Source organism: Lagopus muta, chromosome 7 (genome assembly GCF_023343835.1).
Source record: "Lagopus muta isolate bLagMut1 chromosome 7, bLagMut1 primary, whole genome shotgun sequence".
NCBI lineage: Eukaryota > Metazoa > Chordata > Aves > Galliformes > Phasianidae > Lagopus > Lagopus muta.
Window position 1 is genome coordinate 41,465,531 of NC_064439.1, and position 22,229 is coordinate 41,487,759.

The window sequence follows — 22,229 nt, forward strand, 5'->3', positions numbered from 1 at the left end:
TAGAGCACTATCTGAAGAACCTGCATGGAGTCCTGCAATTCTGAAGACATGAGTATTTTTTCTTCACTGATATGAGTTGGTCTTATTAAAAGGCTTGCAATGCAAACCAGGATATTTTAAGGGTGGCTTCTGATGTTACGTCATCTACAAACACCAATGACCAAGAGATTTTTGAAGTCTGATGGCCAGTGGAGACAGGAAACTATATGGAGTGTAAATAGTTTAACTAACTAGTTATTCCACTTGTCCCCCGAATCCTTCATTTTAAAAAATAAAAAAATAAAGTTCTCCTTCTCAACAAATGTGGGCAACTCCCACTATTCTATTTCTGCAGGAGTAGGTCAGCCTTCTCAGGCACAAAAGCAGAAGTGACAAATGAACCGTCTTGCACCAATACAGTGTGACCTCTGAATATATCACTGAGAAATCTCTTCAGCTCTGACACATGGGAGAAGAGAAGAGGCACTGCTACTTTAGGAAAGAGAACTGACCCCTCCAGGCATCCCTCTTTATTTAAAATGTACAGGAGAAATGACAGAAACAACTGACTTGTGCATGATGTAACAATGAGAGTATTTGCAGCAAGAGATATTTGAAAATCAGAAATTTACTTAAGTGCATGGAATTTTAAAGGATAGCTTTAGAAAACAGTGGCACCCCTTTGCCACTAGAATCATATAGATATACTACAGAGACGGAACATTCAGGTTGGATATTAGGAAAAATCTCTTTTCAGTAAGAGCAGTGAGGCAGTGGTTGCCCAGGCTGCCCAGGGAGGTGGTGCAGTCACCATCCCCGAGATGTTCAAGAACTGTGTGGATGTGGCACTGAGGGATGTGGTCAGTGGGTGTGAGATGTGGGCTGATAGTTGGACTAGGCGCTCTTAGTGGTCTTTTCCAGGCTTAATGATTCTATAGTTCTATGATTCTGGACACATCTTTATTTTTTGCAGTCAGTTTAGGCAGTTACATGTGATCCTTGTTCACATGTAACAAAACATTCTGGTTTTGATTCCTGCTAAAAACCACGGCCAAATGTAAGGGAAACTCCAGAGACCCCTCAAAAAAGAACAGTTGTCAGCACCACTCCCTCTCACAAACTCTTCAAATAAGACTGTGTGAGCACGTTACAGCAAGATACAGCATATCTCCATCATTTTCACTTTTGTGAAGGCTGACTGATACTAAATCATAGCTTAAACAATAGATGGAACATCTAGTTCTTTACATTCACCTACGTCTTGAGTGCCTGTTGCAGGAACTAGCAGCTCAGAGACTACTTGTCCCGTTACACGCAGGATTCAGAAATTGAGTGCAAGTGCAAAATACAATTTTCATTGTATGAATTTGCAGAACAACACTGACCCAAGGAGGGAGAAAAGGGAGGAGGAGGGGAGATCACAGTTTCAGACTCCTCAAGCACAGCCAACTCCTCCCCCATCAGCCACATATCTACTGTAGCACCACGTCCAGCCAGGGGCCTTCCTTGGTGTGCAAAACACCTGGAAGCTACTTACCCTCAGCATGAGATCAAGGCAGCTGGTGTGCGGAATCTGGAGTCTGTGTTTCACGTTCTGCCTCTTCTGCATCTTTCTTCACCAAACCACAGCTAAAAGAAAACTGAAGTTCGTGTCCGTAGTAAGTATATAGTTCATGGACAAATGGACTTAAAAACCTGTCACTCTTTTTGTGGTCTGCAGTGTGTGTGTGTGTGTAGGGGGAGGGATATTTGTGAATATGTGAATACCAAAATGTTTACTGCATACTCAGAATCCACTATTGCATTGCACAAAGAACAATCCCCAGTTATAAATAACATTTTATAACGTTATCTCTTTTGTGCAGTCCTGGTTGAAAGTAACCTTCTGGAACAATGGCATGTCTTTTTCTATCTAGCAATAAGAGACGAGTTGCACAGCAGTATTTTTAAAATATAAAATGGGATTTCATAACTAAATTTCTATGGATTTCAAAAATACTCTTTGCCGTGGAAGAATTTTTACTCTTCCTCTGTTTTCACTGCATTAACAAGCAAATTAGATTTCACTGTGTGAAAGCCAGACAAGCATACAATGGTACTGAATACACAACAGAGAAACACTGCTGTAAAATGAAAGCTACTTGCAGTGACTATGATGCACTGCCATTTGCATGAAGCCTGACTGTTGTCTGCTCTGAGTATTGCACAGGCAATATAAATTATCAGTACATTTTTTTTCCTATAGTTTTCAATTAATTTCCCCTGCTTGGATGAATAAATAAATAAATAAATCTGGTGGCAAAATCTTAGGATGATACAACATATACGTACAAGAATAATGTTGGACAAGGAGAGAATCCATCACAGGAAAGAAAAATTTTGATGTACCTTTACAGATGTATCTTTTGTATGAAGGGAAATTTCAGAACGTGTTCAGTGTTTTCAAAGTAACGGTTCAGCCTGTATTCAGATGATAAATGACACTTTCTTTACCTTTTCTGGTGTAAAAGACAGCACATGGCTTTTTAGGGCTAATTTCTGCCAAAATACAGTGCTTAGCAGCACTCTGCCACAGAAACTGTATCTCCAGTAGCAGTTTATTTTTCTTTCTTCTGAGCTCTCAGTCCCAACACAATGTTAATGTTCTAATATTCCCAGAAAATTATTTACATGTTTGTTTTCTCTCTGTCAGTGCTGCAGTCTGTACCTCCTAACATACATAAAACATCTCTAAAATATATTAAAGAATTATAATTTTTTATAACTTGCAAACTAAAAAAGAGGAGTTACACCTGTCTAAATAAATCAAGCAGGTACTGTAGACCTAGACAGTACCTACTAGACAGTACCTACCACTACTATCTAAAGCACAGATAAGTATAGTGAATACGTTTAGTATGTGTTAGTACAGTATTCACTGTCATGGCACAACTGTTGGGTCTGCACTATTACACCCACCATTAATAGACCTGTAATATGAAGGGAATTCCATCTGTTTTGTCAGGTGTTCCACCACGGCGATCATACCCCACAGGAGTTTTTTCCAACTGACAAGCACAAAGAAATTGCAAGGCAGCATGGATACGGACAGCTTACCAAGGTGTGTTTGTTGACATACAGAAATATATTTGGTTTTTAGCACTTTAACTTCGATACAGTTCCTGTTCAGTTGCCACATGCAGATCTCTTGTAAATAGAACTTACTGGGAAGCTGTGATTAGTCACTGATTTCAAAGACACTGAGTTGGCTGTTCTGGTCCAACCCCAAGGCATGCTGAGTTGTCTGATTGCAGACTGGGGTCTACTGAGAGGAGCCAGGCACTGGCAATACACTTGAGATCAAACACACAGTTTTAACCCAATGTGGTGAAAGTGCTCACAACCACCTTCAATTCCTGACGGGTAGGAATTCTTCCTAGCTTGTGAACTATTAAGGTCAGTATTAGCAAAAATGTCTCTCACGCTGTGCGAGGGAAAGTTGATTTAAAGCTCAGCTGGTTTAGGTGTTAGTGGGATATAAGTGGAATTGAGCTAGTCTACCAGTATCAGCTGATGGTCTTAACTGGCAGCAAATCAAGCAACGGCAGATCTCAGCTGCAGAAACTGTGTTTCTCCATTAACTGTTATTAGTATTAATGCCTTTTCTTGTAAATGGTACAAAGGGTGAGCTCCTGTGCCATTAGGCTTCGAAGGAGAACAGGGACACTAGAGGGGTTTCCCTATGTCTGCTCTGCTCCCACCAACATTTTCTATTGTGTCTGTGCTTCCACTCCTTTCCTGCCAAGATATGCCATTTACATGGAAAAATGCCCAAGTCATTTGTCCAGGATTTGGAAACCAGGCAGCCTCACTGAAGAGGTTTTGAGGTGCCAAAAGCTGAAAGGACCAGAAAAAAACAGCTATTGTATGTATGTTCACAGACTGTGAGCCATGTTTGCAGGCTCAGTGCGTGCCTCTGAGAGGTGTCTGCACAGTAAGTTTGCTCAGCAGTTTGTGGACACCAGCAGGTCCAGCACAATGAGCGCGTTTCTGTCTCCTGGAAGAACTTGTCACTGGCCATGTCTTCAACAAAGTCAGGATAGAGCAAACTGCACGTGGGGCTCCTCCTCCACTCCATTCTCAGAAGGATGTAGCAATCTCTGAGGCGAGGTCAGGCCTGTTTCCCTCTCACACCCATCTCCCTCGAAGAAAAAGGAGTAAGAGCTGAGGCAGCAAAGCTCGTTCAAAAGCAGAAAGCAACAAAGAATGTTTCCAAGGTGGTTAGGACCAGCTTCCTATGCATTAACTCAGCTATGACTCAAGCACTTCATATGTACGTAATGCAAGTTCAGCACAACATGCCAGCATGCTTCAGGCTTCGTAAGCTCTGGGAGGCTTTAAGACACTGGGATTTAGCAACACATATTAGACAAGCTGAAGCAGAAGCCTCAGATGAGCACATACCCTAGGAAACTTTGTATGCACAATTCCAGCAACTGGAAGAGGCAATCACATATACAAGGCACGGACCATGCCTGGTACTCTGGATAAAGCCGTCAGTAACCTGGTCTGACCTCTGACTGCTCTGTGCAGGAGGTCCAATCAGGGGCTTCCTCAAGTCCCTTTCAACCTGAATAACCCTATGATCTTATGACTCAGAAGAGGACTGTGAAGCAGTGAATAATCACCATACTTGAGATCCCAGTGCAAAGTACTGGTTACGTGAACAAAATTGAATATACTTCCATTTAGGCTAGGAAACACCAGGTACAAGTAAAAAGATCACAACCATGAGACCATTACAGGGACACTGCACGTGATTTTCACGTCATGATTTCACAAAATGATAATAGTAATCTGGAAAATGTTCATTAAAGAGCTACAAAGATTCTTATGCTAGAAAACTTGTTTTGTTGTGAGAGAACTGCCATCTATCTCATTTAACACAGAGATTAAGTAATTGATTCAATTTTATTGGTGATTATCTTACTGAAAATAAGATTTGTGATGGCAGAGAACATGCCCTTCAAAAAAGTTGCAAGATCCAGTAGTTGAAAGCTGGAGACATATTCAGGCTAGAACCAAGAATGAAGAGCTTTAGACTGTAGTTAACAATTAACATGGCACCAAAATACCCAGGGGCATGTAGGACTCAATCTTCTATTCAAAATTTTCAGTCTTTCTGGAGGGGAAGATCTTGCACAAGCCAAAAATGTAGCTTCCATGTGGAATCTCTGGTGATTCTCTGTGGCATTCATAATGCATTCATAATTCATTCTGCCTTCATAGTCAGGTGGTTGCTGTGTCTGCACCCTATTGCTGTGAGCCAGGAACTGAGCAGAAACCAGACAGCTTTGTTAGGACACGTCTATAGCTACTTTAAGAAACCCTTCCCCTGTTAACCTTGTTAGTTTGGATAAACAACCACATGGCTTTCGGAAAAGCAAAATGCAAAACTGCATCTGTCAGGAAGACGTAGCTTGTCCATTATGGGTGAATATAGAGATGACCTTTATGGTGAAGCCTATTGTGAAGATGGCATTCACCAAATTAATTAGTAGCTTCTTTTTGACAATTCTTATAGCACAGAAATAAGAAGAAACTTTTAAGTAATCAAATCCAGGCCTTTGCCATGGCAAAAAGCCACATCATACAATCCGGGTTCATATGTTTAGCAAGATCTGCCTTTGAACTGCTCAGGTATTTTTGCTTCCATTGCTGTCACTGAAAGGTTGTTCTTGAACTTTGGCTCAGATGGCCCTTCCAATTTCCAGTTCACTCCTGGCTATTTTATATACATGTATTTTAGTATAAATACTGCATTTTCCTTTATAATCTCTTTTAAATAATGTAAACTCCCATGCCTCTATAATGAAGTGCTCTAAACCCTTACCGTCTTTAGAATTCACTCAGCAAGAATTCAGGCTTTCTAGGATAATAAATGCAATCCTTTGCCTACAATAGATGCATTAGGATTTCTTACAGATACGGTATTTCTTTATTAAGTCCCTTTGCAGAATGCTGCATCTACCTAAACTATAGCTAGATGCACAGGAGATTCTGATTTTTTGTCCATTGAGATCTGAATTTCATTTATTAAGATGTGAGTTTCAGAGACAGAGAGTAATGACGTTCATTTGCATGCAATCTAGATTGAGTGCAAACATCTTTTCTCTACTTTTTTTTCCTCATGGCTAAAGAAAATTAGTATTAATGAGACTATGTTCCTGTAGTGAACATTTCACATTGCATATAAGAAAATAATAAAGCTGAAATTCCAGTACTGCCACTTTACTCCATTTTTCTCCTTTCTTTCCATCTTCCCTTTACAAATGAAACATTTTATGAAACTTTTTATAATTTTTGGTTTGTAGGAATAGATGCACAGAGCACTTCTTGAGGCTCTCACACTATTCTGTTATTTCTACAGTTCGGCATACAGCAACAGTATGAGCTTGGACAGTTCATGCGGAGAAGATATTCCTATTTCCTGAGCGTTGTTTACAAACGGTCTGAGGCAAGTACTGGATCTGGAAGGGAGGATGTTTCTAAAGATGTTGATAGAGCTTCTTGGATCTGTGAGAATCTGAACTTGGTACATTTGGAGGTAACCTACTGAACTGAGTATCCAAAACTGAGTATTCAAAGTATCCCTGAAGATGTGGCTCAATTTTGAGTGAGCCTGATGGTAAGCCGAAAACTGTGCACAAGGTTTTTAAGGCTGTATATGAGGCTCAGATATCTCACTGTTGTATGACAGAGTATCTGTCATCTGTGCTGGAGATTTCAAACTACACTTTTCCATTTACCGTGCAGGCAGAGCTTAGTTTTCATTTCCACTTGCTCAGTGCATCCATGATGTCCTAATTTGTTTGATCAAATGAAGGTAGCCTTATGTTTTTCAGTAGGACTCCTAAGGAAGCAGCTGCCACTCTCCTGTCCATCCAGGTTTTATTCCAAGGCTCTGTTTCAGCTTCTTTCTTTCTCCCTTCTTTCTTTCTTTACCTCACTCTGTTTTAATTTACTGTGCCAATTTACTCAGCACAGTACTAGATCCCTTCTTTTCTATCAAGAGAAGAGACTTAACAGGAGAGATTACCTTAAATAAATAAATAAATAAAATTCCTTTCTTCCTTCAGATTTATGTTCAGAGCACTGACTGTGATCAAACGCTTATGAGTGCTCAGGCAACTCTTGCTGGGCTGTATCCACCAACACAGGGACACATTTGGAACCCCAGAATCCTTTGGCAGCCGATTCCAGTTCACACAGTGCCATTGTCACATGATAATGTGAGTATAAACTACAAGCATTTGTTTTCCCTTGATCATTAGTAAAATATCTAGTAAAATATATAGTAAAATAGAGCATGTGAGATGTAGGAGCCTGAAAAAGGGCACAGCAACAACAATGAAAGCTATATTAATTACAGGCATCAGGCAGAAAGGAATAATATGCTGAGTAGAAATACTGTCAGGAGTTTCCATGGGAACGGACTCAGATGGACTGAGTAGAGTTCCCCATTTCTGGAAAATCTGTGTTAAAAAGCTAAGAAAGATAAGGTGCATACACTGTGAGTCCCATTGTGGAAGAGGTTTACACGTATTTGTGGTAGATTTTGTGCGCTTAGAGATGTAGTTACAATCTGTGACAGAATTTGGTTGAACAGGGACATGGAGCATTGGTTCTCACCTCAGAGTGATGAGAGCTTGAATATGGAAGATACGAGACGTATGTCTTCCTGTGCATGAATGCAGATTGGTGTACAGTCAGGAGATGCTCTGACACCACTGCAGATGGTAGTACTCCAGCAAACAGTCAGCATCACCTGGTCGGCATCAACACCACTGTCACACTCAGCAAACAGGTACTGCAGCTCACTCATGCCTAGGGGATCAAACAAACAAACAAATCATAGTCATAAATGCAAGTTTCCTACTTTTTTTACGACTTGTCTTTTGACTGTATTAATTTTTGCTGCATATACATGTAAGATTGAGACCATATATATCCTTCTACCCACTTCTACCCAAGTGTCCATCATTTATTCATTGGTAAAACTATGCCTGTTCATGGACTACAGTTATAATTCAGAAATTCTTTCTTACCATCTGGAAGAGATAGATTATGTTTCTAAAAAGACTGAGGAACTGCTCTGAAGCTTTCTCAGTTAATTATCCCTTTAGGACTCCCAAGTTCTTTTTAAAAGCTCTTTTAACTACCCGGTTATATAAATGGAGATTCCGTTCTGGAAAAAGGACAAAGAGCATGTTAGAAAGAAGAAAAAAAAACCCACTAAGGATATCTCATTGTCAAAGGAAAGATGAGTTATAGAAATTTAGCCAGTTTCATTGATTTAGCTGAAGTAAATGGAACTGTGTTAAGTCTACTGAATACAGCTGAGTATGCACAAAGACTTGCTCCTGTCCACCTGCTGCATGGTAATTCATAGTAGAAAGGTGACAGTATGTTTAAAGAAAGATTGAACACAGTGAATGAAATCATCTCTGGGGAAGCCAAGCACAAAGCAGTACACGAGGGCTTGTGTTATTCTTCCGTCAAGTGACAAATTCAGTCTTCTGTGAATGACTCCTTTAACTTTGATCTGCTGAACCTACTACTCCTCTTAACAGGTAAAGATTATTTTCTAAGTAGTCATCAATATGACTCTTATGGTCCTTAGATGAATATCCAAGAAAAGAACACTCCCAAATAATTTTGCAGCTTATTTTAATTAGTGCAGCCATTCAGGACAACAGTCTTACAAGGCTATGTTGAACAAGAACAAGAGGAATCTTGCCTAACTAATATTTTGCAATTTCATTTTCAGTTGCTATATGTACCTTTCTCACACTGCCCAAAATACAATGAGCTTCTGAGAGAAACTTTTGCAACAAGAGATTTCCAGAAGCAGCTCAAGCAGTACAGGGTAAAGTATTTTAATTTCTGAAATCTTCAATTTAAAATGTACTACTTTTGGCAACATTATCTAACAAGTATGTTTAAAAATGGCAATCAGAATGCTCCTTCCAGATATGTAATCTTCAAAGTGGGTGTATACGACATATCCAAACTACAATTACAATATTATGAGCCACCTAGATTGAACCATCCCCACCAAATGAAAACTGCAAGTCATAGAAAAGATAAATGATTGACTACCTTCAAAAAGAAAACATTACATCTATCTTCCTTCTAGTAGAACACAGAAAACAAAAACTCAGATCAGATCAGTGCCTCACTTCAGTAATTATCTCTATACATTTTCATGTTAGCAACTGCTCAGGTGTTTCTGACTGTATAACTCCTTGCTAGTTCAGATACAACCACAGAATTCTCTCTGCTCAGTTACACAGTTTTTTTTATAATAGTCCCAATGTTTTCCTCATTACCTTCTCATGCCTCACACCTAATGGCTTCATTCAGATACATTCCTGCATCTGTAATATATCCCTTCATTTCTTTCACCGACATCAAATTACTTGCCATGAGTATGTAATCACTCTCATACTCTACTGCAAATTTCTTCTTTGTGGGTTTAATCAAAATGGCATTATCATACTCACCTGTTCTCCTATAATCTTTAACCACCTAAACAGCCATCTACCTCTGCATCTAGGTGTTAGAATCATGTGAATCATAATTCCCTGTTTTAGACCTCTCTGCTACTCATTACCAATGTTGGAATAACTCTGTTTATCACACTTCTATTGAATATTTCTTGGATTCTGCAAGACTTCTTCATATATCTGGATCCATTCTACCCACTTTTGAACATTCCCACCAAGCATAAACTATTTCTGTACTTTAAACTTAGACTCAGATTACCATCCTTATTTTAGATGAATAGGCTGTATTCTCTTTTCAGCCTAAAAGAAAACTTTTATTCCTTTTCTTCCCTAATAAAAACTAGGGGTATAAATTAGCATATTTAAGTTTTCCTGATTTATGTATCCTCTGTCATTGATCGATACCATAATCTCTCCAGCATTACCATGTGATCCTATGTCTAGATCACTCAGATCAGTAGGTGTCTTTAGCACTAAAATAGTAGATGGGATTGTAATTAAGACAGGTCCCAAGGTAGGAATGAAGAAACCATGCGTTTGACAACTCAAGAAGCAACATGAAACATATATATCCCTGTACCTGAGATGTAGAAGTGGGAGGGAGGCCATAGCTAAAAAACAGGATGACAGCCAGGTTTCACAAGCTCTTAATAAATTTTTGTGCAAGAATTGATTTTGTGTCTGCCAGATGATTATGAAAACATGTGGAGCGTGCAGGATGAAAAAGGATCCACCAGAACAGGTAGTAACTGCCTGCCGTGAGTCCCACCAAACAACAGTACAGTGCTTACGCACCAAATGCAAAGACTGTGTTGTTTCTAAAAATTACTGTGTATTATGGAAGTGTGTAAAAACAATGTAGAAAGTGTGCAACAAGTTTCCTTTTTTGTATTCCAGTCTTTTCTCAAGTTTTTAGCCTCTCACACTGGATACCCACTGAAGAAATTGAACAGCGAAAGAATTTTGAGGATCTCTGACACTTTACAATATGAGGTAAATAACACAAAGAAAATTTCCAAGGTCCAATATAAACACTTACACATTATCAAAACCAGTCTTAGCTTTTATTTCTATGGTTTGAAAAAACTCAGAATAAGGTAACTCTGTATTTCCAATTCTTTTGAGGATTATTTTCAGCTCCTTCCTCAGAACACTTATCTTACATCAAATTCACAGCTCAATATCCAGCTGTGACTGTGTGAGGATGCTGTTGGTCATCCACCACCGTAACAAACACGAACCAATGGCCTACAAATGCAACACCTCATTAGTGATTGCACATGCACGCTTAAGCAAAAGCATACTTTTGGGTAAAATTGTCTTGTTACTCCTCCAAACCCCATCACAAAGATGCATGGGCGTAAAACTTGTTTTTGGCAAAGACAACACAAACATGCCTCCACAAAGATTTTATGCAATTTGTATGATAAGGCCCAAGCTGCATGTAGGCCATAATGGTCATTTTCAGGAATTAAGTAGCCACTGAAATGACACAAAAGATTATTTGTGCAAACCTTGGGAGCCTTGTTCAAGCAAATGGACCATGCACATCACAAAGAAGCACAGCTTTTACAACAAAAGGGGTGTTCTGGTACCCAACTGTCACAGGTATATGGGTCTCACAGAATAGTATCTCTGACAGGGATGTGAAAAAAACCTTGAATGCTCTTAATTTAGCAACCAGCCCCACTTTGTGCCACTTCCATCTTGAGTTATGCCAGCTGAAGCAAGTAAAAATTGCAGGTAGTCTTGTATTAAAAATATCTTTGATAGTGTTGCAGGCAGAGCTTGCTATGAACTGCTTTACAGCATAATTACTTTAAAATTCAAATATTAATAATAAATTGGTCATCAACAGTAGGATAGCTTCTGGGAAACTGAAGCAGTTTTAAGATGTGTTCCACAGCCAACACATGCTACTTGGGTGTGATGCTAATGAGTTTGCCTTCTGTCCTGCAGTTTCTGGAGGTCCAACTCTGATCAGTGAAGTTGACTGCATTGCTAGCCAGGGCCTGAGTTAAATGAATGCATTTTGAGCACTGTAATTTCAATGAGGTCACCTCTTCATATTGCCCAAATTCAGGACAGTTCAGGACCACAGCATTTAATGTCAATTGTTATATCCATACTGAGAAACCCACGCCACCACAGCAATGTGAAGAATTGGCAGATCCCATCAGGGAGCTTCCTGACTGCTGGAAGGCAAAACCAGTTAGTTGGGTTATTACTTCTAGTGTTAGATTGATTGAGCCTTGGGCTTTCATATTACTCAGTGAAGACTACTGAGATACAAATTAAGACATCTGCCACAAAAGTCACTTTTGCCCTCTCAAGTGTATAAAGACAGCTTTTTCACTTTTTTTTTTTTTTTAACAAAATTAATGAAACTTCAGTAGCATACATCTCTGTATTTGTTATTATTGGCTAAGTGTCATCTGACTTGTAGACTGAGGTGCTTGCTTGCCAGCAGCATTGTCTTAAATAGCATGGAAGCAGGCAATTTTTTTTTCTCAAGGCACAGATCACATTTGTTAAAAGAAAAAGTGACCTAAGCCGATTTAACCTAACACTTTTCACTTATCTAAATAAATCGTAAGTTAAGTAGTTGGCTCCACCTGGTGAGCTCAGCCCTCTGACTCACATTCACAAGAAATAAAGGAAAAATGCCAACTTTAAGCTGGAATTCAGAGCAGTAGAAACCAGGAGTGCTGGCACACATTTCCTTACAATTGCCACCATTAATTTCTCTTGGGTTGTTTCCCAAAACAAAAAATGAATCCATTATATTCTAGCTAGAGGATTGCATCAGCAGCCAGCACAGCTGGAATAAGTAGGTATACTAAACTCCATAGACATACATCATTCTCCACTACATCCAAATTACAGCTATATATGTTCTTACTTAATTGATGGATCTTGGTCCAAAGGTGCCAAGTCTTAAATCTTGATATCCCTATGGCATACTGAAACAGTAAAGATTTTGGGATATATTCCAGTAGATGGTTGAAGAAGAGTCACGGGGTAAAATTTTTGCAACCTACAACTACATTAGCAATTGGCATAAATAGTGCCATTTGCTTTTTATGTAATAGTTTTCAGTATTATATTTCCTCCTTTTGTTGAACACTGCCCTTCAGATTTGTTTTAAGCAGCGGGATGTCAGAAATAAGAATTCTCAGCTGTCTAAATGCAAAATACTGAAAAACATTTGAGAAAAAACATTCAGAATCTGTTCCAATATGCATTTTGTACCAAAATAATAATAATTAACAAAAAGTTAGCAGTGGGAACCAACAAGAAAATCATCATGTTTTCTTTCTTCACTGTAGGATATTAACAATTACACTTTACCTGCTTGGGCTACTCATGGTGTCAGGACCAAGCTGATAAAGCTCTCAGAGTTGTTATTGCAGGCGGAATTTGGGTTCCACAAACAAATACAGAAATCACGTTTGCAGGGAGGTAAGCAAAATTCTAACCCCATTTAAAATCAATAGTACAATGGGAAAGAAGAAAACATGTAATAAACATGGCTATAAAAGATGCTATGATGCAGATATTCACAATTGGTACTAAAGGATTTTGATTAATGAGAAGAGAGGTGGTAAGGATGTGAATCACAAACATCCTAATTCAAGATTAAACTGAAGCAATCACTCTGGTTATACTGTATAAGAAACTCAAAGTAATATACAGATTCTGCTGAACTGAATCAACTCTGAATTTAACATAAGCCAGCATGCTTTACTTTCAAAATATTATCTGTAATAATCTCTAGAATGGTAACTTTGCTTCCTAAGTCTTCCTTTTCCATTACTGGGTATACTAAAATGAGAGTATTCTGGGCTTTATTATTCTGTTCAGAAATAGTTGCTGAAATTTTAAGATAGTTAAAACTTTTTAATCACTTACTTGTTTTCCGTTCATCCACTGTCAACCTTTTGGCCTCATTTTTGCTTTATATTGCCACTCTACAATCAGGTTCTGTGAGCTACAGGGACAACTCACATATAAGCAAGGATTAATTTGTTTGCCTTTTTGAAGCTCCAACATACAAAACTAAGCGTGAAATTAAAATCTCTCCTCTTGCTTTACTACCAATTGCTATTAGAAAGTATGCCAATAGACAAAGATAATAGGTATGTTTCATTCTGCTAGCATATATACTTCTCTTTTGTAGAATTTTGACTCCTGGAAGATTCCAATTTTATGCTAATGTAATTGCTGTAGAAGCTATTAGGGGTCCCAGAAACATTTTACATAGATTCAGATTCACTGCTCAGATAAAAGATAACACCAGGGCATTCTGCACAAATTCTCTAAACTGAATAGCTGATGCAGTTAAAGAAAGATTAAGTTCAAATATTACAAAATGATACAAACATCAACACAAGCATCTCAGTCATTGTTGGTGCTTATTTATTTTCTTTCAGGTCTTCTTTTAAAAACTATCCTAAAGCATATGTCAGATGCTAGAAAGCCTTCACACCATCAAAAAATGATTATATATTCTGCGGTGAGTCCTTTTTTTTTTTTTAAGTTCTCTTTCTGCAGTTATTAAATGCAAAGAAAGCCATGCTGCTTCATTTCCTGCATGAAATACAGATACAAGCACTTTTATTTGGTTAACCTTAGATACCACTGGGTTGTTTTCACTCTGTAATGAAAGGAGACTATTTTGCAACCTCCATTTTCCACCTGATGGCATAGCTTATTTTAGAACCTTATTGTTTTGAGTCAGCAGAGAAGTGAAAAAAACAAAGATAATACAGAAACATACCTCCTGCTTCCTGTGTCTTTTTCAGACATAAGAGTGGGGGAAAAAAAAAAAAAAAAAAAAAGTTAAAGTTTCTTATTTTTGAAGGTATTCTGAAAGCAGTTACTCAGTGGTGACCTTACGTTATTGTTTAGAATGTGCAGACACTCTCATAGGGAAATGAAATTCTGAGACTGCTCTGAGTAAAAAGCTTCTATTCCTAAATTGCAATTTGATCATGAGCTGTATAATATATATATCACCCAAATACCTTTCAGATTTCAAATTCTGTTAACTTAACAAGAAAAATCACCAGTTTTTATTAAAAGAAGTTTTCACAACTCCTAACTTCAGTAAGACCTACAGATGCCTAATACTTCGTAATATTGAAATATGTATACGTTACACATGCAGCATTTCAGCTGGTACAGCCAGAAGGGGACAGTGCTTGTTAATCACTGCAGAGGGCAAGTATTAATGAAGTCACATAAGTAATATTAAGAGTACAGATAATGTACTGGACTTATTATTAAGTAATAGTTATGTGCATTTTCAGTAGCCCTTTAATGGTGGTTTGTTTTTGTTTTTGTTTTTCTATTTACAGCATGCAACCACTATTGTTGCCTTACAGATGGCACTCCATGTTTTCAATGGGAAACTGCCTCCTTACAGTGCTTGTCATTTCTTTGAACTCTACGAGGAAAAAAATGGGCAAGTATCTGCAAGCTGTACTGCTAGCATATACTTATTTTGCCTAAAGAAATGTGTTGCTACCCCAGACTAACTAGACTGGATTCACAGGGTTCACCACACAGAAAAAGATCATAGATTGATTTTAATTATTATAATTAGACTCAATTTAGCAATTATTGACAGCAGCAGAACCACATCATTGCAGCCTAAGATCTTTCTCTATTGTTCCATTTCAGTTGAGGGATTTAATCTACCCTCTTTATCTGTTTAGCTCCTCAACTCTCTATCAGTAAGACAGTCTACATGCATATTATACTAACCATTTATTGTTTAAGAAGATCTCTTCTGAGTATTAACGATACATATTATTAGCAAGACAAATAAGTTTCACCCCAGAGTACAACCACTACAACGTGGAAGATGTCTGTGGTTTCACACACCTAACTTTATTTTGATAATTCTGTATTTTTAAGCAGGCAATACACCATAGAAATGTACTATCGGAATAATACTTTGAGAGATCCCCACCCTCTCACTCTCCCCGGCTGCAGTTTTCGTTGTCCACTAGAGAGATTTACTCACTTGGTCTCCCCAGTCCTCATACAACATTGGACAAGAGAATGTAGGATATAGGACATAAAATGAGGTAAGTTACATGTCTGGGGGACAAAATTAAGGTCAGGATTAGAAACCAAGAGCTCATTTGAATCTTTTTCTTAACGATCTGGTCTGAAATGAAAGAAAATCAGATCCAGTAAGACAAAATTTTATCCATGGCCACAACATTTTACTCCATTGATATATTTATTTAACTTCACCCAACTTGAAATAGAATCAAAGCTGATTATATGTTAGGATTCTCTTTTTTTTTTCTTGATTCAACTGATCTTAGTGCAGTCAAAAATACTTTCAGTCCCTGAAGAAACAAATCCAAATGGACTGAATTGTGTTAATTAATTCTACAGTTAGAGTATTTGTCCAAGCTAATTACCATCAGCATGCATTCTTTTGATTTTAAAAGACATTCAGAGATCAAAACAGATGAATATTGAATAGTATACCGAAGTAGTACCTACCAGAAAGTCAAACATACAGATACACATTGGCAGTACTAATGCATTCCCTAGTGGGTTGGCTGTATCTCCATATCACGTTTTCTAACTTTCCTTTTTGAGTACTGATGATGGGGCAAACCCAAATGTTTAGCCTACAAGTTTAACACAAAAGTTGAGCATTGTTTCAGTTCTCAAATTTTACTTCACTAAAAGTTAAATGGCTTTTACACCAAGTCCAGCACCACCACTCACAACTGCTTTCACTGGTAATCCTCAACGCTGAAAATGCATATGGACTAAAAATAAAAATACTTGTGTATTGTCATATCAAAATCTGACACTTGCCCATATTCTATCCTGGTTCAGTATGATTCTGTCTCAGTAATTGATGGGGTCAGCTCCTAATTTTGGAGTTCATGCCTCTTTCCCTGCAGGAAGTTTTAGACACAAGCAGAATCTGGGAAAAAGCAGTCTCCTGGACACTGCCCCACAGCCTGCACAGCACTGCAAGGTCTTAGAGGGACCATTCTGTGCTGAATCAGTGTGAGCAGTAATGACATGTAGCACTGATTCTTAACTGATGCAGCTAGGCTGGACCAGTTGGTGTGTAACACTGGGAAACTAAGCTGAGCTGAACAGTAACACAAAGAGTTTACAGATCATGCTGGTCACTACACAACTGCAATTTCACTGCCTTACCCGGTTTCCAAATTTATTGAAAATCATATCAAATATTATCCTTTGCTTATGCAACTGTTAACACTTTAACTGTATAGGCATCTAAGCATTTGACAAACAGAAGGGTGAGACTGAGCTCAGTAAATATTACATGGTTATTCTACTTGGAGACGCCATTTCCCCAACATGGATTTGTTTCCTTAATATGCCTAATTGAATGCTCATGGAGATGACTTATGAACCCAATATAGGGAAATACAGGGATTAGGAAAGCATTGCTAATACAGGTTACACCAGAGGGCAGTAGCAATGTTTGAGAGTGGTATAAATCAGAGCCAAGTTCTTCCACATGATGATGACCACAGCATGGAACATAGGAAGTGAAGACTGCTCAATATATTTGTGGAGGAGATAAAGCATTTCTCTACATTTATCTGTCTGGAAATTTTCAGTATGGATCAGCTCTCAATTTCAAAAGACTTTTCCTAGTTCCGTCCTATTTCCATCCAAATGGAAGCAAAACTGTCAGCTTTTCTGTACTTTGTATGACCTACCTGCTTCTTCAAGTAGTAGCGATATATTTGGCATGTCTTCTGACAAGGTTATATGCTAAGAAAGATTCTCTCATTTTGTCTTACCTTTAGGTGCTGCCTCCAGGAAATTCAGCGTGATTAGCTTTCAAAACAGTTCCTCCCACACTGTGATGTTACTACAGTCTGAAATTTCTCATTAACTTCCATCATTATGAACAACAGTCTCCTGATCTCTATCAGAAAGAAAGAAAAACACACAAAAAACCCACATTCATCAGTACAGCAAAGCAAAATTACAGAAAGCAGTAACTTATCCTTCCTTAACAGTGGCTTTCTTTTATAAAGTATGAAACCCAAATGCATTGTGCAATTGAGTATTTTTTCTAGGTTTATTTATTGCAAAGTGATTTGACAGGACTAATTCAAGAACATAATGTAAATTAAAGTGTTTTGAAGGGCAATAGCCTTAACGCAGAGCAAAACTGGAAAATACTTCTGAAGCAGTGTTGTTCTGTACCCTTTTGGAGACTGGGACAACTTCCAGAACTGGTGAGGGAGGCAGTGCTCCAAAAGGAGCCAGCAACTAGGGAGCCATTATAGTTTCCTCATACTTCATACTCTTCAAGAAATAATTATTTTACACAAACAGATCTCAGAAGCTACAAAAATAACAATAATGGCTGTTTACTTAGTGAATATTTGTCTTGCTTTGTGTGCAGGGAGTGGGGTGAGTGGTTGTGGTCTTTTTCTTTGTATTTATACACAAATATTACACCTGTATACGGAAGGAAGGAGAGAGTTAAGGAAATAATGGACCATGAGGCTACAGCTAAAAGCAGCCTACAAACAATCAGTCTGGCTGTCATAAAGACATGGCAGGCAATTTGTTGACCCAATATGGCTTTCACATACTGAGTCGTTGTGTCTTTTCCCAAAAAGATAGCAAGGCTAAGTGTCAACTTTGAAAGAAAAATCATTTGTGATTTCAAATAGCTTTACAAACATCTTCCTTTTGTTCTGTTACCTTGATAATGTACTCTGCTCTGATAACATAAAGTCTGTGCTTCAGAGAATTTTGTCAGTCCATGTTGTTCTTGATGTTAACAGAAAGATCCTACTAACAACACAAAAGACTCTGCAGCTTTGTGCTAGTTAAAACATGCAGAATGTGCTGGGCAATAATTCACTCGTTTTATTTTCTAATACTGCTATTTCAAAAACAATTTATGGCATTACCACGAACAGTGGATTAGAATCAACAGATGCAGATAACTTTTGACAACAGCGGACATTTCTTTGCTTGAAATACTAGGTTTGTTTTTAATTTCTTACAGAGGATATATGAAGCTTGTTGCCCACAGGTCACTTCAAAGAGAAAGAGAGTAACAGATGAAAATGAAATACAAAGAATTTTGCCATTCTTTTCCTTGGACCTGACTTTGAAAATGCAGGCTAAGCCCATAAATTGTGTGCCCCTCTTAGAACTACAGCAGAAGCAGAGTAACTGCTACTACATAAGCTACAAAAGAATATTAAAAAAAAAAAAGATCTCTTTTCCCTTTAACAAAAATCTGAAGTTTCAGAATTCTCACTGTTAAAGCCCAGTCTCTCCTCAGCAGAGCCCAAGCAACAATTCCTCTGCTTTCTAAGCCTCCATAAGAAGCAGTTTAGGAAGAAGAATTGCAGTTAAATTTCATAGCAAACAGGTTCAAAAATACAGATAGAAATAAATTACTGCCTCTAGTGAAATAAAAGGCAACATTTTTTATATCCTTTTAGATGCAGCAAGTAAACAAGGATAAAAACATTTTTGAACAGAATGAGACAGCCAGTTGTAGCTGCTTCCCAATGCAAAAAGATCAAGTTGTTTTTTTTCCCCATATTGCCTCAGCTTCCATAGTAGACGCCAGCAGAGAGCCTTCCCAGATCTGGCCATTCTTATAGGAGAGTTAGTGTAAACCCTTTGAAAGGTTCATTGCAAAGCCAACACACCTGGACAAAACTGACCATCACACCTCCTTTAACAGCAATAATATTTTTAAAAAAGCAAAAGAAAACCAATTAGAGAGGAAAATGTAAGACCCCATACTTACAAGATCATAGCCTTGGTGTATAAAACCAAATTTTAGGCACCTTCTCTTCTATTCTGTACTTGTTCCTATTTCTTCTTCTTATTCTGAAGCTGTATCAGCTTAAATTGTTTTCAATGTTTTATTTGCCAGATATTTTTGAGTGGAAGTTCAAGAGCTGTAAAGGGGGATTCATTCTTTTCCCACCAAAGGCAAGGGTAACATTTCTGCTGGCTTCCCAGACCTGAACAAGCAGAGAGTGCAACGCTTATACAGCTGAGACATTGTTCATTATTCTCTTTAGCCTACAGTTTGTAGATCCTCTTCCCCTTCCTCATTCAAATTCACCTCTCAAAACTTTCAGAACCATGTAAAGATTTTTCTTCTGTCACACAGTTTTGTCCTGGAATGAGGGACCATGGAGTTGTGGCCTGGCTCCAGCAGTTCCCTTCAGCTTCAGATGTGCATCCAAGCTGTGCCAGCTTCTTGCAGAACTACAACAGAATGTTCTCCTTTTTCATTATTGGATGACGTTTTCTTCCCTGCTACATGACCTAGTAAACGTCTTGAGCATTTCAATTCCTGTGGAGAAAAAATAAATTTCTAACATATACTGATCACAATCACAGAATTGTAGGGGTTGGAAGGGACCTCCAGAGATCATTGAGTCCAACCCCCCTTCCAAAGCAGGTTCCCTACACCAGGTCACACAAGTAGGCATCCAGGCAGGTCTTGAACATCTCCAGAGAAGGAGACTCCACAACCTCCCTGGGCAGCCTGTTCCAGTGCCAATCCCTAAATGCAGGAAGCAGTTTCATCTCTGTCTTCAGTGCAACAACTTCCACCTTGTGCGAGCCTGGGCTGTGCTACACTGCTAGCAGTTAGCTAAGGTTACCCTTCCATACATTAAAGAGTGAGTTATTTTGCAAGCAGTCTGCTTCAAAGCCACTCCAGCTATGCTTCAGCAAGCCTTCAAGACAGGCACATGCTTTTAAAATAGACAAATTGTGCTCAAGCTAATTCCACTAAATGCCATAATTTAATAATTACAATATATGCCATGGAGCCAAATTAGCATATAGATTATACAAATAGTTTGAGTCTATTTACATTATGATGCTTTGAAAATTTTAATGACTAACTTCAGAATAATTTTTTTTAAGTTTTATTTTGAAGCAAATTTTCCTTAAAAAAAAAAAAAAAAAAGGATTTAGTTGCAAAGTATAACAAATTTACAGCTGTCAAAAGCACAGCAAAAATGGCAGTCTGCCTTTATCCCAAACTGGAATTAAAATACAAGACAAGTAACTAAATTTACAAATGAAATACATACTTAGAGTTTACCTGCAGGACCCTGTCTTTAAAATCACTGCACAGGAAAGAGGCTGTTTTTTTCATTTTGCAATGCGTAATGATTTTTTTTTAGGTTATGGTGCCCATTTTCGGGAGATATGTCTGCTAACACGTCCACTAGCAAAATAAATAAGCTAAAAGGAGGAATGATGCCACACAAAGTAAAACTTTATCATATACTTGATTTCGGGTTGAAATGTCATTTTGAAAGAATTGTTAGCAAAGCCTTTCTACAAAATACAGCCAATTGTTAAGCTTTCCTAAATGATGCCATCCAACACCACAAAAAATATTTATTTCTCAATTGAAGCTACCATATGGGTTCTGTAATAATAAGATTCTCAGATTATGGCTTCTCACCTTCATTAGCCACAGTCACTCATCACAGGAACACAATGAACACTCATCACAGGAACAATAAACCTTATGAAACTCATGAGTTATGAATTTCCTGGTAAGGTTTAATAATGAGAAAAACTTTGAAAACCAAGCAATCCTTGATCCAAAGTGTTTAGGAACCACCTACTGAAAAATCTATACAGATTAAAAAATAAAGGCATCCTTTCTTGAATTTTGAATAGTCTTAAAATATTCTTAAGAAAATGTCTTTTTTGAGCAGCATTCTTAAATAATACTGTAGGTGATCATCTTACATTTGTTTTCAGAAAGGTAAAGTAATAGGTATCAAGTATGAATGACTTTCTTGTATCTCCTACATAGGCACCATCACACCAGGAGAGACCAAAGACAACAGGGAGAAAACAGTGAAGGGAAAGAGAAGTTGAAGTGAGTGCTGAATACTGGGTACAGATAGAGGGAAGGAGATGGGGAAGTCTGGAAGCTGTGGTCCTCCTCCCTTCCATCCATCAGGGGAAATGGACTCTTAAGGCCATTCACACAGTTAAGAACACTTGAGGCTTAGTATAGGATCCTATGGACAGAATATCTGGGAAATGCTAAAGTACCTGTTGAAGAGAAAATATTACTGCAGAGAGCTCAACAGAAGACACTGAGACAGACTGGAGAATGAAAGGAATGGTATGACTCAGACAATATGTGGATGATCTTAACTTTTAACATTTATAGAACTCTATTTAGAGGTCTCTACAAACTGTACTTTGCTTGCTTCAAAAAGCTTTATGACTAGAAATAATGTCATTCTTAGACTTATTTTATAGAGAGGAATTCAGGAGAGACAAGCTGAGCAATCTGCTTAAAGCCATTGAGCCAGTGAGCATCCAGGGCCTGCTCAAAAGAAATTTCTTTGGGAATTGGGGCCAAAAAAGAATTTGGCATAATGAATTACAAAAGCAGAAGTATAGATACACTCCAATGGAAAAGAAAAACAAAACACTCCAAGAGCAAACAAACTGCCCAGGAAACAGCTTGAAGAATGTACTTGCTGTAAGGCTTACTTAACTATTTATGTGAGAGCTGAAGTCTTCTTTAAAATAATTATTCTGATTTTGCTGAGACAGCGTAGGTGAGGAGAGAAAAAAGGTAGGTGGAGAAGTTGAAAAGAGGATTAACTGGACAGAAAAGAGAAAGCAGTATTGTCTGGCTCT

General features: G+C 38.1%; 2 protein-coding genes across 2 annotated transcripts in view; one reads left to right on the top strand and one right to left on the bottom strand.

Moving 5' to 3' along the window:
* CPNE4 (copine 4) overlaps window positions 1-1,621 on the bottom strand; it is a 269,020-nt gene extending 267,399 nt beyond the window's left edge. The window contains exon 1 of the mRNA XM_048951294.1: window positions 1,517-1,621. The gene's annotated coding sequence lies outside the window, so the exon portion shown is untranslated. The remainder of the gene's footprint in view (window positions 1-1,516) is intronic.
* LOC125696073 (prostatic acid phosphatase-like) lies at window positions 1,524-17,447 on the top strand. The gene is made up of 11 exons (XM_048951318.1): window positions 1,524-1,637; window positions 2,984-3,079; window positions 6,389-6,475; window positions 7,098-7,250; window positions 8,789-8,887; window positions 10,425-10,520; window positions 12,857-12,989; window positions 13,961-14,043; window positions 14,888-14,994; window positions 15,453-15,622; window positions 17,354-17,447. The coding sequence occupies exons 1-10, from the start codon at window positions 1,524-1,526 to the stop codon at window positions 15,607-15,609; spliced, it is 1,125 nt and encodes a 374-aa protein (XP_048807275.1). The 3' UTR covers window positions 15,610-15,622; window positions 17,354-17,447.
* Window positions 17,448-22,229: the final 4,782 nt, after the last annotated feature.